We start from the raw sequence: 18,282 nt of genomic DNA, 5'->3' as shown, positions 1-18,282 counted from the left end.
GTTCTGAAGGACTTACTCAGCTCAGAAAGCCACCTGAAAACAAAGTTATTTCAAAGCATTTAAAAGAGAATAAAAATCCATCAGTTCTGCAGGGGAACTGGCCTTCAAGACTCTGACTCAGACACTGATCGAATCAAGTGTAACCTTCTGGGCTATCCAGCTTTGACTGTAGGGCTTGATTGCAGAGAAGGGGGAAGAACATTTACCTGAAGTCTTTATTGAGACAATGCTGTTTGCAAACAGGCTCGTGATACTCCAGTTCTTCGAAGATGATGGGGCTGCAGTTAGCCGAGGAGCCATCGTGAGATTGGGAAGACCCTAAAGGGCTCTGCCTAGCTTGGCTGCTGGGTAACAGGCAAACAAGCCGACTGTTGCCTTGATCACGGATCGCTACAATGTCTGTTAATTTATGTAAGTCTGATACATTCAGCTTGTGTCCAAACCTAGAAACCAGAAACAACTTAGTGAAATGAAAAAGCAAAAGAAGCCACTCCCACATATTACAGATATCCAAGGATAGGCGGGGACTCAATTCCGGATCAAAATTACTGCAAATAGCAAGTTTTGAGCTTGTAGGAATCAGTGACCTTGGGTGCAAGATTTCAAACTTACTTTTTCTCATAAATCTCAGCGAACTTGGAAAGAGGGAGGCAGCAAGCTGGGGCATCTTGAAGAATGGACATTGCTTCTGAACTATAAAGAGACACAGCAGGTCAGGAAACAGCGCTGGGCATCATTATATTCCTTCCTTTGCCAAACCTGAGAGATTGTTCTTGAAAGCAACTACCCCCGCAAGTAGCAAAGGTCCTTTATGAGCCTCAACATGCTAAATCTGAGAGTGAAACACACATTAAAAAAAAAACTATCCCCCCCCACCCCAACAGAATGAGATTGCTTCCTTTGTAATTCCCTATGCTAAAAACAATTGCCCCCAATTTTCTCAGAATACTTCTATTTCACAGAATGCTTTTAGCTCAGAGTACTAAGTGCTACAGAACGTATTTTAGTCGTTGGTGTTTTACCTAATTAATGCCAGGCATTTACTGGCAGCTCCTGTAGCTAATGAGACCTGAATCCTCTTGTTACCGATTTTGTATCTGTGCAGGCTGTTGACAGCAGCGATAGCCTCTTGAAGATTCTCCATCTGAACAACAGCCTTCAACTGATAGTCAGTATGAGGACTAAGTTCTACATTCTTTACCTGGAGAGAAAAAAAAAAAAAAGGCGAAAACCATATCAAAAGAAAATAAAATGTTATCATCTTCAAGATGGAATTAAAGCAATTTGTACTCACTCACGTATTCATGGAACTACTAAAACAGCCAAGTTTAGGCATATTGCAATATATAATACTTCAAACAGAAGTGGTAATCAAATATGGTGGTATACCAGTGGTTCGGACCAAAAGTCTGGAGCAAACACTTCTTTCTTTATAGTATTATAACTAAAGTATTACATACAGGTTGAATTCACACATTCTGTTAAGCCACAGATTGCTGAATAGCCTGATTCACGTAACACACCAGATCCAAGCAAGCAAACTACATTATGGCATAGCAGTAGATATGAATCCAGTCTAAAAGATTACAGAATGCAGTCTAAAAGAAAATTATCACTTTCTGCTCACGCTGCAAACTGCTTAAGTAGGAGCATTAACTTCTGAAGAATAGACTTCAGATGTGCAAAACCTGCTTTTTCATTAGACTCTGGGGATATTTGCAAAAGGCACCCAACTAAATCTAAAGAAATCAAAGTTCAGAACTTAGAACCAGAAATGCCCTCCTGGATACTCCCATTTTCAGTCGGCTGAGATTACTGGTCAACAACAGAAAAGTGAGACATCCTTGCTAATTTTCTGCAAACCGCCCATAAAAGATCAACCCAGAGAGTCAGAATGTACATTCTGCCCTCTCTCTGATGGACTCACACAACTGCAAAAGCTGCGATGGGACAAGTAATCGAATTGTTTACCTTGCCGTGCCTAGTGAAGGTATCCTGCAAAGTTTGTTGCAGCTCTTTTCTGGATAGCCTGTAATCCAGATTGCTAATCTGAATGTCTGCTCCATTTGCAAATGGATCTGGGCAGTCTGTATTGCCGGAAGAATTTATGACATTCAAAGTGAGCGGAGAAGACCTGTTAGAAAGGTTTGGAGACACGCTCCTGGGGTAGTTGAGAGAAAAGAGAATTTAGAATCATTCATTGTACAATACATTATATATGCTTAGAAAGAGAATCCCCTTTAGATCTTCACAGAATTACAAGCAAAAGGATGTCTCAAGGAACCAGAGAACTTCTTTTTCCATGTGAACTTCTACCTCCAATTTAATTTTTTCTTGTGTGCTTTAGACTGAGACTGTACATTTCTTACTAAAGAACTGAGAGAAGAGGTGACAAATACACACTTTAGCCATCTTCCCCACCTTTCAATGTAGCATATCAATCTCATTCCATTCAAATCCTTGTGTCAATGTCTCTTTTTAATATTTTTTTTTGTGGGGGGAGAGAACACAAATCAGAATCTTTTTCAGAGTTATGAATTCCATACCGAACTTTCGGGTTGAAGTACTGGAGGCTGGCACACAGCTTTGTCCTAGTGCACACTGAACAAAGGTCAAATGTGGCCCTCATCTCCACAAAACAGCACACAGCCTCACAATGATGCGTACCTTGATGACCAACAACTCTGAGAGATCAGAATGGGACTGTGCTGTCTTGAGGCTGTCAGCATGCTGAAAGCTGAAGGGTAGCTGACCTGGAAGGTGTTCTCCTTCTCTTTCTTGTCTACTGGGGAACTGTTGATGCTTCTGGCTGCCATTGTATCTTTCCTGGATAAAGAAGAAAGGCCTAATTAATGCGTCGCACTGACACCACTTTTGACAAAAATCTGCCTTCGCTCTCAACATACTTTTGATTGCTTTTATGAACAGCTTCCCCCACTCCTGCCTTTTTGGGGGCCAGGGGTACAGAGCTTGCTGTAGTAGAGTTGCTGTGTAATGAAGTCACTCCCTCTTTCAGCTGGTCTTGGCGGTTTTCCGAGCTTCTCCCTGTTTTTGATTCCAGGCGACACAGTTCCTTGAAAAAGAAAGAAAGGGTTAGTTAGCAAGGGGATTTAAAAGGCCCTTAGCCATTTGTTTAGCGATATCCTCAACTCATTATGTCCTAAGTACACCTTAAAAAATGAAAACCTTGTGAAGATCAACCAGATCAGAAACTATGGAAGGCTTTAGATTTTTCAGAAGAGCCATAAACTGTAAAGCTCATACCTGTAAGCTTTTAACAGTGGTATTCTTTGGAACGGACCCATGTCCTTGAAGGCCTTTTCCGACCACAGTCTTGGTGGTGGAAGACTGATCGTTTGCCATTCTGCTCATGAGACACAGCTTTGCATTTCTGTTCCCTTTCTTGGGAGACTTCACTTTGTCTGCCGCAGAAGAACCTGCACTCTTGGTTTCTGCAAGCTCTCGGTTTTTGGGGGTGAAAGAGACAGTTATCCTGTTGCCAAAAACATCTTCATTCTCCATTCGCTTCTGAGCTCGCTCGGCACTATCTTGACTTAGGAAACGGAGGATCGCGCTGCTGCCAGAAACAGTCAGGACTTTCCCCCCACAATTGTCTGACAAACGCCGAAGTCTGAGGCAGACGCTTTTGCTATCTCGGTTTGTTGGCAGGTTGTAAACATATAACAGAGTATGACATGCCTGTTTTAGAGAATAAAAAGGCTTTGGTACTCTTCTAAAAAAGCCAGGGCAAAGCATCAGAGCTAAACGTTTTCACAATTTAAAATAAAAGAATCTTCAGATCAGTAAACCCACAAAGACAAAAGACATCTTGGGCTGAACTCAGAGACCTGTCCTGTAAAGACCGCTTAAGTTAATCCGCCTTCTCCAACTCTGGGTGCCCAGAGAGGGGAACTTCAAGTCCCAGAATTCTCCAGCAGCCATGGCCATTGCCGAGAATTCTGAGAGCTGACACCCACAATCTAGAGAGTGCCCACACTGGAGAAGGCTAATCTAAGCTTCCAGCAGACCTCCCTTTCACACTTTGTAAGAGCTTCACCTTCCACCCCTATATTATCTGCAGAGCTTCACAGGGACACAGGGCAACCATACATGCTCTGTGCCAGTTGCCTTGGGCAGGGCACTGCGACATCTCTTTTCACCCTCTCAACCCATCCCCTCTCTCTACCCAATCCAAGAGGGGAGAAGACACTGAAGGTGCAACAATTTGCCCCCTGGAATGAAATGGCAGTGCAAACTATGCACTCGGTTGGACAAGTTTGATCTCCTTTGGGTTATATAGGGGAAAGAGATAGGACAGTTGAATCCGGCCTCTGTAGGCACAACACATTTAGGGTTTACACGGATGCTGACAGTCAGAATGCGCTTCATCTCGTGGGAAAAACGTTTGTTTTAAGTTATATCTTAATTGTGAAAGAGCCAGGTCACTCTTTTAAGATAAACTCCAACAGCCTACTTGTTTACCCACATTTCAGTGTAACCCCATGTTAACAATTGCAGCAAACAGCTAAAGCAGGTGGAAAATCTGTTTGATGGAACGAACGTGAGTGCCTGTTCCACCCCACTGCCCCCCTCTCTACGTTTCAAAGCCTCAGTGGGAATGAATCACTTACTGTTTTTTTCAAGGGTAATCTTGGAGGCAAATCTGAAATAAATTCTTCAAATCTGATTAGCTCATGGGCGTGATGCAAGAGTGCTTCTGAAGCCTGGTTTTTATGTACCAGGATTATGTGGAACCCATGGCGGTGCCTCAAGTCGCTGAGTTCGAGGGCAAAGTTGACATCAGCTGAAAAAGACAGTGCCCAAACCAAAGTCAGTGAACCTCTGCAAGGTTCTGAAACTTGACACTGAGTGCATTTTTCATAAGCGTCTGCAGGGCAACTTTGGATGGAAACACAACTTAATACTCTGCTTGCTCCCTACTCTACCGCTCCCATTGACAAAACCAGCCAAAATTCATCACAGGACAGTGGCTATTTAAAGTTATGATCATTTCAAGGTGATAGGAGAAAAAAAAAAATCACTGGTTAGTTGGGCCTCAAGATTGAGCAGAATTTATGCCACAATCCTCTAACGCCAACCGCAAATGAGTATAGTTTTGAAGCTTCCGTATTTAGGACTTCAAATGAAACTAAGCAGATGGATTTCAAATCTGAGCAAGACTCAAAGTGACCTGTAAATGGAACTTGGTTGATACGTACTTGACACAAGAACCACGGTGGCTGGTGCAGCGTGCGTATCTGCAAATCTCCTAAGGCTCTGTCTGAGTTTGTCGTCAGCAGCGTTCTTGGCTGTGGCATTGATGTGTGCAACAGTCACCTAAAGGGGGAAAAAAATTACATTTCAAGAAAAGATAAACACCGCGGGTCCCAAGTTAATTGATTTTCCTGAATCTTTGAGAGCTCACCTGACAGTTGTTCAGCTCTTCGATAACTTCCTTGTTTTCCTTACTAATGTCACACACGCAAATGAATTCGGCCTCTCTGTGGCCTTTAAAAAACTTTTCCCGTATGCGCTGGACCACGGCCACAGCTGAACGGCCAGAAGGGACAGAACAGTTCTCAATATCCCAGAAGACTCCAATGGGAGGCAGGTTTTCCAGTAACTGATTTGAGATGGCAATTTCTGGAGATCCTGCACTCGGAAAGAGAAAGATCCAACACCTTAAACAACCACACTACCCTGGCGGTGCTTCAGAAGGAAATGCAACATCTCTCCCATTAACTGGAAGGTTAAAGCCACAGTACCTTGAAAAGGACAAAGTCAAAGGGCTTTACCATGTTTGGGGGGCAGCTGGCCAAAGCTGCTGGCCAACAGGAGGCTTTTCTCTTTCCTTGCTCCTTTGGTTCCGCAGCCATTACACATCGGGAGAGAGAGGGGCGCCACCTGGGTATTTGGAGGAGGAATATCCGGCCATATTTTAGCTGCCTCCACTAGATTTTCTCTGGATGGCTGTGGGGAAAAACATGCAGCATTGCCTTAGCACGTAGCATTCACAGAGAGATGGAAACATGGTGTGTTACTGAATCTAGTACATGCTCGCTAACTATATAAAAGGTGGAATCTTATCTCCATATTTGTTCCAGTCAATTTTCTGGCAAGGCTAGCTCTTCTGTCTCCTTTGTTTCTTTCTTCAAAGAAAGTGGAAGTGAGAATAGAGCAGAATCTGCATGTACAAATACTTTAGAACATAATTGCTCTGCTGGACCCAGACCAAAACTCAGCTATTTTGTCCTCCAACACTGACTTGGAGAGAAAACAGGACTCCAAAACTGCATTGCACTACCAAGTTGGCATCATCCTGACCACAAAGAGAACTGAATCCCTTTAAAAAAAACTGCCCCCTTCCAATGAAAGTTGTTAATGGCCAGCTCACAGATTGGCGGAAGCCAATCCTCCCCCTCTGTTGGAGTACCACAACCTGGTGTCATCAAGTTATGGCAAGCTCTCCTTCTCAAGTACCTGGTTGTCCCAGAGCCAAGGAATCCAAACAGTGAAGGGATGACATTAAACACCCAAAAGTGTTTAATGCAAGTACTTGAAAAACTACAGTAGAAATACAGCATTACTTACAGGGAACCAACTCAAAAAGGTTACAAAGAAAAATATTAGGTAACAAGTACCACTTGAGCACAGCCCTCCAGGCTCCTGGCCCACAAGAACGTTGCGTTAACATTCTTCTAAATTAAAAAAAAAGAAACAGGAAGCTGGCATACTGCACAGCACCAACCTCTACCACCACTTTTATTTACTTCAGCTCCCACAGAGGTATTCTTAGAAAATGCTTCCCCATTTGCCTGCTGGCAGATGGTTATTTCTTTGATTGGCAATGCCCCACCCATGGCAGCCATTTTGTGGAGCCCCCACACCCAGATGTGCTCTCGAGAGGCCAACGGTGGCCATCGGACCAAAGCTCCTGCCTGTGCATCTGAACTGATAACCTTCCTAATAAGTAGCGTATTATAAATAGGAAGTACAAACCTTGCTTAAACACTCAGTGCAGTGGTGAGAGCCCTTTAAGCATACGGTAGGTGAAACCTTTAGGTGCAGCGAGTTGGTGCAAACGCAAGACATTCGCTCCGACTGGGTGAGGTGATCCTCCGACAGTCCCGCCGCCCCACTGAATTCGGAACAGGAAAAATAGCCCGAAGTCGTACAGCCCGGATGGGTGGGAAACGGATGCAGTTTGTGCAGGTTACCGTGACAGGCCTGGAAGTGGAGTTTCCCACAGCAGGGAAAGTGGGGGCACGAAGGGACACTGTTCTCCCGGCACACTCCAGCCATGTCCCCGGCTGCGCTGCTTCTCGCTGGGGCGTTCTTGAGCGAAGAGGAGGACTGGCAAGCAAACTCTGACCCTATCTGCCAAGTGATGGTCCCAGTGCCGGGGGGGTCTAAGACCGTCCCAGAATGAATCAAGCCGCCGCTGCCGCCACCACCACCGTTGTTGCCGCCACCACCAAAGTGCAGCTGAGGAACCCGAGGGGAAGAATCAGAGCCATGAGAACAGCAGCTTACTTTAGGATTGGGTGGAAGTTGGATTTGCTTTGGCTGGAGAGAATGAACGTCGGGGAGGGGCATGGCTGCAAATGGCTGGAGAGGAGCATGGTGAGCTGATGGGGCCTCCTTCAACTCAAGAGCAACTTTCTTACTCTCCATGGACTTGTTCTGAGGATAGAGAGGCGTGAGAAACGGAGGTCAGGTTAGGTCACTGAAGATTCGCAAAAGGATTTCAGGCTGGAAGACTCCAAGCTCACTAGAAGAATTCCAAGTTTGAAGGGCTCTGGAATCCTAAAGATGGAAGGGGCCATTCAGGAAGTTGGCTCTGGCCCACAAAAGCTCATACTGTAAAACAATTACTTTATCTTTTGAAGAGCCTTTGGAGTTTTAATACTTTTGCTAAAGCAGAAGAGCAGGCATGAGAAGAGCTGTGTAATCAACATGCACAGACGAGAAATACAACTGAAGTGGAACTGGTGACCCTCCACGAGCTACTGAACTATGAATATGATGAATAAAGAAAAATAAAATAAAAAACTACAGTTCCAAGCAACTTGCCTGCTGGCCATACTGCCATCAGTGTTACCAATATGAAGGAAACTGACTTTGCCTTTCTTCAAAAAATCCTATATGTATGTCATAACAATGCATTTTGGATTGTTGCCAAAGACCATCCTTTTCCTCCCCAATATGTTTATTGCATGGCTTACTTGATATGTTAGCCTTCTTAGAGGAGACAACATAAAGGTACTACAACATGTGGGAAAAAAAAAGAGAGCAGGCTGAAGCTAAAGGCCTGGACCTCTTGGTAAGTAATGCAATATCAGAGAGAGGATGAAAGCAACTACAGGAGATGCCACCAGAACCAAGAGAACAGCTCCAGGGGTAAAAGCTGTGCCTAGCAATGAATCCGGTTGAGAAATTGCCCATGCAGCTGTGCTAAGCATAAAAAGCACAACCAAGCAACTTTATGCAGCACAACACAGTTATGGCTTAAGAGGAATGCTACACATCTTCAGAAACCTCACACCTCCGCTTTCAAATGTCATAAATGTATGCCCATACTCTACCGTTTTTGCAGCAAGAGGAAAATTCTGTTCAGTAGCTGAAAAGCAGTTAGAAAATTTCCAGAGCCAGGGCTTAGCATCATTATCTTGCCACTGAAGCCATCCGAGTGATCTAGGACAGACGTTCTCCGCTATATTTCCTTCCATTATACATCCATACAGAAGTCAACATTCTCCTCTCTTTCCTTTCTTTCATTCTCTCTACCTGTGAAAAATGTGCATATTTTACAAGGTCAGTCTGCATACGATCATCAACATAGTTATTCAACATGGGTGCCACATTTATATCACCTTCTTCGGCTCCTGGACAAAAGGTAGAATATAATTCTAAAAAACAAATATTTTCAGAAATCATGCAGGTGTGCAGAACCTGTGACCTACCAGATGTCACTGAGCCACAAGTCCAAAGTCCTTTGCTATTAGCTGGGCTAGGCATGAGTGCTAAAAGTTGCAGTTCTGCAACCCTGGAGGGGCACTGCTTCCCTACCCAATGCTTGAATGTGGAGCTAAATCATCATGGTCATGCTTTCATACTGCTTATTAAAAGTACCCTGATTACTTTTTTACTTTTTATTACTCTGATGAGGCCCAGAAGTAGTAACTGAAACAATTCAAGTCAATTGGGTATTACCTAAATACTGAGTACAGTACCTGCTGCAGAAATTTGCTTGTATGTCACAAACACACCAGAAAGATAGCCAACTTGTAAGGCAGGTCATAGGTGAAATAAAAATCCATTTTGGTTTTATACCCTACAAACAAGCAATTGTTCTGTTCTTTTTAGAAACAGGAATCATAGCGATGCTAAAGATTAAGTTCTAAGGCATAGACATATCAATGAGTAGCACAACTGAATTAAGTATATGCAAACTTCTTGGCTATTTGCAGTAATCCCCTAAATGTTTCTAAACATTACTTAACAATGGTACTTTACTCTCCCTGCAGTTCATTCATATCTTTGGCCAAAGGCAACCAAGATAACTCACTCTGAATGATCATTTACAACTTTTAACCTTTATTGCTGGAAAACAAACCTTGTTTAAGCCACTAATACAAGCTAGTTTGCAAGTACATTCAAATGGCTATCTTTTTAAACAGTGAAACTTAGAAAAGTTTAAACATTTCTTAAAAGATCACTTCTTTGCCTTTCTTCCTCATCCATACACCATCAGTGACTGTGTATAGTTCCTCAGGTTATCTCTAAAACAATTGTGCCATTTATCATCAGGCTCCTTGTGGTTCAGGATACAACCACTCTACACCTCTACTTTCAGGCTGCCACAGAAAGGACGGTTGTTTTTAAAATGTAAAAACAATTTGAGAGTTTTGGCACACACCCATTTACAAGAAAACCAAAAAGAATTTAACAGAAAAGGATCACATTAGGAACCACCATGATTGGTGCTAGGGCCCAAAATGTTTTGAAATTAAGTAGACCACAATACTTTGTGTTCTTAGACCATGCCAAATTATGGTTAATTAATAGTCAAAGGGTTATATAAAAGGCCATGAGAGCAACAGAGGACAAACAGGGACAAAGGAGTTACCAGGGATAATAAAGAAGCCAAGGCAGTAGAAAATAGGGAAGAAAAAACAGTTCAACAAGGGAATTATATGGTAAGGTGGAGTGAGTATAAAGCTATTCTAGGACTGAGCAGGGGAATATTTTCGAGTTCATCTGCATGCCACTATTATTACTATTAATAGCATCCTTAAAGCCCAATAACCAGAAAAATCAGCATATAGGTATTTAAATCTAATGTATCAAATGTGAAGAATGGGTGGGAGATTCTTGTCTCTTCTTCCCTTGCAACTAGTCACAAAGCAGGCAATGCATTTGGACAGGAAATGTATTCCTGATAACTCCTTCTAGAGACAACAGAGCATTTTAGAACCCAACCTAACCTACCCGAGATATACCAGCCTACAACTCTCATGAACCACCACCCAGGGTGACTGAATATATCGTTCAACATATCAGGAGATTAATGTGTTGGGAAAGATGGATAAAAAGCAATATATTTGGAGCATGCATGTGTATGCAAGAAAAAAAAAACACAAGGGGAGTGTGACTGAGCATGCTTGACCGATAGAAGAACAAGAAGAAAATATTGTTAAACAGGAATGCCTTTGACATATAGGCAATTTAGTTGGGTGCTGCCTTTTGTGATGCTCGCTAATTTGCTTTTTAAATTTTATTACAGCACCTTTAATTTGCCTTCAATGTATTTTGGGCAAGTCTATAATGCTTGTGGTTTTTATTGGCTTGCTAAAGCAAGAAGTCTGAAACCCTTTCTATTTTACTGTAATTGGGACTATTACTATCAGCTGCTTCAGGTGCCTTCCCTTGGTGGAAAGGTGGGGCACAAACTAAATCAGCTGACAAAAATACACCCAGAGCCTTCTGAGCATCTGGAGAGTGCTGCACTGCCTCTCTGTGCCCCCAACTGTCATCTGCACCCATTTCTACACCTTCAGGCCTTCTTCTTTCCAGGGAGAACTGAGGAAGAAATTGCACTTCCACCCTTCCTAAATAGTTCCCACCTTAATCAGGTCAGGAAAGCCAGTTTGGTGTAGCGGTTAAGGCACCAGGCTAAAAAACCTGTGAGATTATGCATTCTAGTCCCTCCTTAAGCTGGAAAGCCAGCTGGGTGACCTTGGGCCAGTCACTCTCTCCAGCCCTAGGAATGAGGCAATGGCAAACCACCCCCAAAAAACCTTGCCAAGAAAAACTGCAGGGACTTGTCCAGGAGTCAAAAAACAGACTTGAAAGCACCAAAAACAAACAAACACGGTCAGAACCTTTGCACATCAACATTTTCTCAGAGACAACCTTGCTTGCTTAGAATTTTTTTGTAGTTTAACAGGTTGTGTGATTGCAAATCATTGTGGCTTGTTAGGTAAACTACCAGTCAGCCCAATGGGACACCCTTCCCTCTGAGGTCTGGCAGGCCCCCACTCTTTCAACCTTCCAAAAAGTACCTGAGACCTGGCTATCCCCCCAAGTGCTGGGACAGGGTGAGAACTTGTTAGGAGCTGCATGGGAAAGTTTAGCTCTGGGGCCAGGTCTTTTGGACTTCCCGTTTTTATTGTAGATAAACATTGCCAAGAAAACTGCAGGGACTAGTCCAGGCAGTCCTCAGGAGCCAACACTGACTCGGACACCCCCTCTAAAATAGATATCGTTTTATTTTGGGGTTGTGAGCTGCGCAGAGTTTGGTTCAAGATGGGCGGCTAGCTAAATGGCGTAAATACATGAATAACGAGAATGCACCTACTCTCTCCCTGGCCACCTCCAGGGAGACAGTCACAGAAAAGCTTCTAAGCCCCTGAAAGTGAAGCCCGTATCATACTTCCGCCCCAAGTTCTCCTAAGGAGCAGATATTCATCCACCGGGAGGCCTCCCTGGCCACAGCCGAAGCTGCAAGGCAGGCAGGCGGGGGCGGCGTCCCCAGAGCAAACTTAACCACTTCCGTGGAGTAACCGCCCGCTGCTTCACACGCGCCTTCCGCCCTGGGAGAGCTAAAGCGGGCTTGCCTCCTCAGCGCGTTGCTCCGGCCCGGCCCGGCCCACAAACGGGCCTCCCCGTCCCGCCCAACCTGCGCGTCGCGCCTCCGAGGCCAGAGCGGGGCTCACCTACGCCCCTCACCCGGCCGGCTGCAACCGCCTCGCTCCAGCCGCGGGACGGGCGCAGCCTGGAAGGGAAACGTGTCGAGTGAACACGGAAGGGGAGCCACTCACCGTCCCTCCGCCGCCCGTCGCATCCCAGCGCCCGCCGCCGCCTCTTCTTTGTTTTGCTCCCCCTTCGCCCTCCCCCGCGTTCTTCCGCTTCCGCGGCGACAAGCGGAGCTTCCGGCCGCCAAGGGCGACGCGCGCTGTCGTAAAAGCGTCGCGAAAGCCCCTCTAGCCACCCCTCTCGTTGGTTCTGGGAGGTCGTTCTCCTTCCTCCGTTCGGCGAAAGAAGGGACGCTGCCTCTCCCCGCCCCAGATGTGCTGGGACTCCAGGTCCCAGTATTCCCAGCCAGCAGGGGTTGGAGTTCGACCCCTGAAGACCTGGATGGGTCCTTGCAGTTTTCTAATCAACATGACTCCCTCTGACTTTACTATTTTTATTATTATTAAAAATTTATCCTGCCTTTTACTTATTTATTTATATATAAAGTATTATTACTTTATATTTATAATCAGAGGAAGATGATATAATATATATATATTATATATCATAATATAAATATATATATATCATAGTAATATATATATATATATATATATATATATATATATATATATATATATATATATATATAATCTCTCTCTCTCTCTCTTCCTCTGACATAATTAGTAGCATTAAAATTTTATCCTGCCTTTTATTTATACATGCATACACACATGCATATACATCACACACACAAACACACTTTCTGGTTCAGCCTACAGAGGTGGGCCTTCTTGGTGGTCTCCCATCCAGGCACTAATGAAACTACGCACATGCTCACGTAATCCCCAGCTGGACTGATGTCTGTTCCTTTTCCTGGCAGGCTAGCTGAAGTGCAGGTTTCCTACACTCTCCATATACCCTCCCTGTGGGACAGCGCGTGGCTGTTTAATCTCCCTCACTTCAGAGATGTGACTAAAGTCCTCACCTGTTTTTTTCCCAAGTCAATTATGCAGTCATGTAATTTAAAGGCCCTGTTGCTCCATTCATGACTGGGGTGGGGATGGGTTATCACCACGGGAATTATAACGGGCGGAAGGAATTACTTTGAGAACAGGAGGAAGAGCCGCAACCGAGACCACGGTTTGATAAAGGAAATCTGAGTTTGGGGCAGAAGTGTAATTTGAGAAAGCGTCTCAGACTTGACCCTCCCTAGTTCTCATGAAGATAAAGGAAGGCAGGGGGAAGCACATTCAGACTTGCAAGATTCTGTTACTGTAACCTTATAATAAAAGTAGTATTAGCTTGTGTGTCTTTGGTTTCCTAGTCTGGTCTACCTTGGAATGCTGACAACAATCTTGCAAGTCTGACTGTGCCTCCCTCCTCCCTCCCTTTATCTTTGTATGAACCAGAGAGGGACTTGTCTGAGACGCTTTCTCAAATTACACTCCTGCCCTGCCCTCAGATTTCCTTTATCAGACCGTCTTCTCGGTGGGGGCTCTTCCTCCCATTCCTCAAGGTTATTCCTTCTGCCCATTACAGGGATCTTGAACGCTCCCCACCTTCCCTCCGCACGCACAGGGGTATTCCCAGTTAAACAACTGCAACTATTTCACATTTGAATTCTGCTGTTGGCCACAAAAGAGGGGCAGGTTCGTCTACCCGGCACGCAAAGTCCAATCGACACACCGAGTTGGGGAATCCTTTTATTCCTTTTACGGAGGGGCTTCCGCAAAAAGGGTCCCGTCTCTCTAAGGAGAGGAACCTTGAGCAAAGTCTTACATCAACTGTTACACTTGTCAGAAGTAGGGAAGTAGGCATGTTAAAAAACATGATCAGTTACGTTATTGCGCAGACGCACTTGATTCCATGTTACTTACTAACATCCCATAATAAGCTTAGCCTGCTCTATGTTTTCTAAAATTTCTACCTGAAAGGTGTGCGTTTTACTATGCTAATTAGCTTTTGGTTATACTTGGGTCGTAGGCGGCTTCATGACAAGGTCACTCGGTGGCTTCTGAATATCTCAAAACCATTCCTCTCCCCCCTTTCAAAGTACAGCAACTTTTATCTGTAGTCAGACACCTGCTGTACAACCCACATCCTCTTGAGACTGAACCACAAGCACTTTGTTAATATGCTCTAGTAAATATGCGCTCTAACAATATGCTACCACGTGGCCCTCACTGCTTTTTATTTAACTATTTCATTTACGATTCTAAAGTCCTACAGCAGGCCAGCCGTTCCTCAGAGATTTTTCCAAGGTATCCCCGCCGGTGTATGTTCCAAGCTGCGGGTTTAAAAGTTCTCAGAGAATGGATTTTCGCATCGTCTGAATATGGGGAGGTTCTGAAGACAAGCCATCATGCGGAACATGGAGGGAAAAGATGGTTTCAAATGACGATGCCCTTTCCAATCCAACATGAATTAACTCAGAAGTTGATGAATATAGTTGAAATCTTTGTTAGTCACTAGGAGCAGCAGGAAAAAAAATATATTCCAGAACAAATCTTCCAGAAAATTACTCTAAACTGTTGACAACAAGATCTAATTCAACGTTCTGCAACCCTTTCACTGGAAATGTTACTTTGCCAGATGCTTTTTCAAGTTGGATGTTCTTTAATGTGGCAAACACAAGGAGAAGCTGTCTGGGGTGGGAAAAAGGACTTCTTCCAAGACGGCAGCTGTTGCAACGGTCAAGGCTAATCTTAACGGCTCCTCAAAACTTTTCACTAAGTCAATATAGGACGAAGCTGGTTAGATCAAGCTTGTGGTTTGAGTTGAGCTTGGGTCAGTGGGAGATTTAAGCAGAAGGTCCCTCCCTCTATTGCAGGCGCAGCCTTAAGCAACCAGCTGCTTCTCAGCCTCACTTTGCCATCTCTAAAATGAGATAAAATTGTCATTATTTATTCATTTGATTTATATAGCCACACATCTTACATTTATGTGACTCTAGGCAGCTTACAGTAGGGTATTGCAAACCATACAAAACCATAACCTGTGATCCCCGCGATAAATGATACTTTCCATTTTGAATTGAAAAGTGTTAAAGATTGAAATAAGAGTGGCTTGCCTCCCAGAGGCCTGCTACTTCAAGAAAAATATCTAAAAATGAGCCCCCCTCCATGGCTCTGCTCCTTTCTGAGATGTTACCACCTTTCTGGTAATTGGCTGTGTCTGCAGGGAAATGGGTCAAAAAAGTCAAGATGGCGATTGCAGCAGCAGGAGTGAAGTCACTCTGCCCTTTTTGGATGTGTGTCATACGTACAAACGGTGGAGCTTTGATCACACTGCCCAAACCCCCATCTTAACTTTTTTGACCAGGGCTGCAGCTTCTAGTAATGTCACCTAAGACTAGAGGTGGCTCTCCCCAACTTTGGGAATGTTATCATTTCTATATTAAGGCAGAAATTTCAAAAATGGGCATGTGCCTCTCTGCTGGGACTTGAAGAAATCCCAGTGGGGCCTGGGGATACATTTTTTTTACAAATATTAACAGCATTAAAAATACTGTGATTGTCAAATGAATTGCTAAAGGACTGGGGATGTCAGTGGGATTGATGGGTTGATGAGAAGAAGGAAGGAAGGTGCCTTAGATCAGTGTTCATGCAATGACATAGATGTCTGGAGCAGGATTCAAGGTGGTAGATGCAACCGTGCATTTGAAGCTCTGCCTTTTTTTAAATGTGTGACGATGCGCGTACAAAAGAGCCAGGGTTTAGTTCTCGTGGCGTAACGGCTGCCATTTTGACTTTTTTGACCCCTTCCCCAGATGCCCCTCTACAGTGGGAAGATCAGCAGAAACATGAGAAAATGTGGGGAGAGGCCCAATGCATGCTTTTATCCATGCACCAAAGGATGGAGAGAGGTGACAAATCTTTGGATGGGAAGGTATGAGAGTTTCTAAAAAACAGTTTTAAAACCCCCAGTTTATTTGGAGGTGGGTTGGGGAGGTGGGACATCTTACCACACTGAAGAGGCATCTCTACAGGGACAAAATTTCGGTGGCACAGGTGCCCAAAGGCTGCAGCTAAGTTACAGGCTGCATTTACGCTATGCAGTTCACACATGTCAGTTTTGCACCAGTGGTAGAACGGTTCAGGATTCACCTTTTAAGAAAAGGAAAAGAGAAACATTCAGACCTTTATTGGGTAAATACAGCATTCTCTTTTACCCTGGCTCACGTAAAAAGCGGCCATTTGAACATGTTACAGATCAAAATCAAACAAAAATGATTGAAAAGGAGGAGTATTTCTTTTCAGCGGGTAAAACATCCCACAGAGTTGTTGAGTAAAGAATCAGTCCTAGCTAAGGACTAGACTGAATTTTCAGTGAAGTTCCTCTTTTTTTTTTTAAAGTACAATCCTAGAAAATATATTCCTTTGGCAATCTCAACTGAAGGCTTCCATGGGTGGGTTAATGATTCAAAACAGGTCAAGCTGAGATTTTTCAGGGTTAAAGCACATTGAGAACCTGGCATGTAATCAATTGCATTTACAAATGATTTGCACCCCTTTTGGATCAGCCCTACATCCTTTGATTCTGCACTGTGGTCTCTCTTGGCCAGTTAAGTCTATTTACTTCTGGTTCAGTTAGGGTTCAAGAAGAAGTGTTCGGAAACTGTTTTTCAGATGGAAACTCCGGAGAGCTGCAAAGGTTGGGGTGAGCCATTTCCCCATTAACTCTTGCTAGACTCCTACTCCGCCCAGTCCCTGAGCTTCAATTGGCCTGGAGGATCCTGTAAAGGGAAAGGTGGCTCCACTGCTTTGCATCTCCCTCTCAATCGTCCACCCCAAAGGGGTGAAACTGATCAAGAGGCTTGTCGATTTCTCCTTTCTTTACCCCATCTGCAAATCAGCAGGCTGCTTGGATTTTTAATTTCCTTCCTTTCTTTTTGGGTAGAGTGGGGGTGAGGGGATTTTTATTCTTGTAGGACCTGCCGAAGGTCCTTGGGGTAGGCAGTGATTTTTACTTCTTATTCTGGGGGTTTCTGAAACAGCAGTATAGACGAGATGATCCTAGGCTATTTTCTTAGTATTTCTGAGGAACTGCAGAGGGCAAATAGTGGCAATGCAGAAGCGGGTTTAACATTATATTCTTACAACTCCGAAACAATTCTTAAAGGACGAGGTGGAGTCTTGGAAAAAGGTTTTGCAGATTTCAGAGCTCTGTGTATTGAGGCATGGTTTGTCATGTCTCTTGACTTCACCACAGTGGTCATTCACCTTGGAGGAGAAAATCAAACACACCATGGTCAATATAAACAGTCCAGATCTTCATTCTTCCAAGCTTGGATTCAATATCTTATGTCTATCTTTAAGAACAAGGGCTATTAACCCAGAGTGAACAGGGTACATTCAGCAAATATTCCATCTCTAAAGAGACTAGGCATTGATACATAATTTAAGAGTTCCACCATCAGCAGTTATGGATGAACAAATATTTCATTTTTGCTTTGTCACTACTTTCAACTGTTTCTTTACTTTATTTCTTGACAGTATTAACAATCTTCTAACGGCAAGAACTTTGGGCGACTAACGAAGGTAAAACCAAAATAACAGGATGCATAACCGAGAAAAACGAAACAAATAATTATGTTAACTAAAGCCTCTTTGGTGGTAACCCATAGTCAACCAAGACTGAAGGCTTGCTAGAACAGTATCCATTTATGTCAGCCTTCCCAGGTAGACTAGACAGGAAACATGACCAGATGAGCTAATTCTACGTTATTGTAAGGCTACACTAACAGAATCTGAGAGTCTGAGAGTACAAATCTCCCCCTGCCTCTTTTACTGCCTGAGAAGTAGGGACGCTCCTTTCTGAGTTTCTTTCTTTGCTTGTTAGGCAGCTGCAGGCTATGCCCTCTCTTATCTGATTGTTCCCTAGGCAGCATCTCTTCCTTCTCTCTCCCAAGGCCATTCCCACATACCATTACAATGTACTTGTTTTCTAAAGGCAAGCAGAGTAAGGGCTGTGTGAATCTCCAGGGGAGAGTATCCCACAGTGTGGGGCTACCACTGAGGCAACTGTTACTGCATCTTTGCT

The 18,282-nt window shown here is 44.0% G+C and overlaps 2 protein-coding genes across 4 annotated transcripts in view; both read right to left on the bottom strand.

The window, feature by feature from the left end:
- Positions 1-12,420, bottom strand: part of MARF1 (meiosis regulator and mRNA stability factor 1) — a 34,383-nt gene extending 21,963 nt beyond the window's left edge. For 2 of the 3 annotated variants that reach the window (XM_088148127.1, XM_088148128.1), the window contains exons 1-14: positions 12,324-12,420; positions 8,586-8,787; positions 7,000-7,683; positions 5,796-5,970; positions 5,426-5,652; positions 5,220-5,337; positions 4,632-4,804; positions 3,265-3,699; positions 2,907-3,073; positions 2,668-2,826; positions 1,972-2,161; positions 1,023-1,201; positions 613-693; positions 207-443 (exon numbers count right to left, since the gene is read on the bottom strand). In XM_088148127.1, coding sequence (XP_088004253.1) covers positions 207-443; positions 613-693; positions 1,023-1,201; positions 1,972-2,161; positions 2,668-2,826; positions 2,907-3,073; positions 3,265-3,699; positions 4,632-4,804; positions 5,220-5,337; positions 5,426-5,652; positions 5,796-5,970; positions 7,000-7,683; positions 8,586-8,729 — 2,969 coding nt within the window. In that variant the 5' untranslated portion in view covers positions 8,730-8,787; positions 12,324-12,420. Of the gene's footprint in view, positions 1-206; positions 444-612; positions 694-1,022; positions 1,202-1,971; positions 2,162-2,667; positions 2,827-2,906; positions 3,074-3,264; positions 3,700-4,631; positions 4,805-5,219; positions 5,338-5,425; positions 5,653-5,795; positions 5,971-6,999; positions 7,684-8,585; positions 8,788-12,323 lie in introns of those variants that run through there. The other variant, XM_007422001.3, reaches the window with a different exon arrangement.
- A 1,516-nt stretch (positions 12,421-13,936) lies between these two features.
- Positions 13,937-18,282, bottom strand: part of APOLTP (apolipoprotein lipid transfer particle homolog) — a 64,797-nt gene continuing 60,451 nt past the window's right edge. The window contains exons 62-64 of the mRNA XM_088148126.1: positions 17,340-17,462; positions 16,205-16,346; positions 13,937-15,117 (exon numbers count right to left, since the gene is read on the bottom strand). Of these exons, the coding sequence (XP_088004252.1) occupies positions 15,104-15,117; positions 16,205-16,346; positions 17,340-17,462 (279 nt within the window). The 3' untranslated portion in view covers positions 13,937-15,103. The remainder of the gene's footprint in view (positions 15,118-16,204; positions 16,347-17,339; positions 17,463-18,282) is intronic.

Source organism: Python bivittatus, unplaced genomic scaffold (genome assembly GCF_059951505.1).
Source record: "Python bivittatus isolate LINGU-HERP-01145 unplaced genomic scaffold, Pbiv_v1 ctg000560_np1212, whole genome shotgun sequence".
Lineage (NCBI taxonomy): Eukaryota > Metazoa > Chordata > Lepidosauria > Squamata > Pythonidae > Python > Python bivittatus.
Note: the sequence above shows the minus strand (reverse complement) of the source record. Positions and strands in the feature narration are given on the sequence as shown.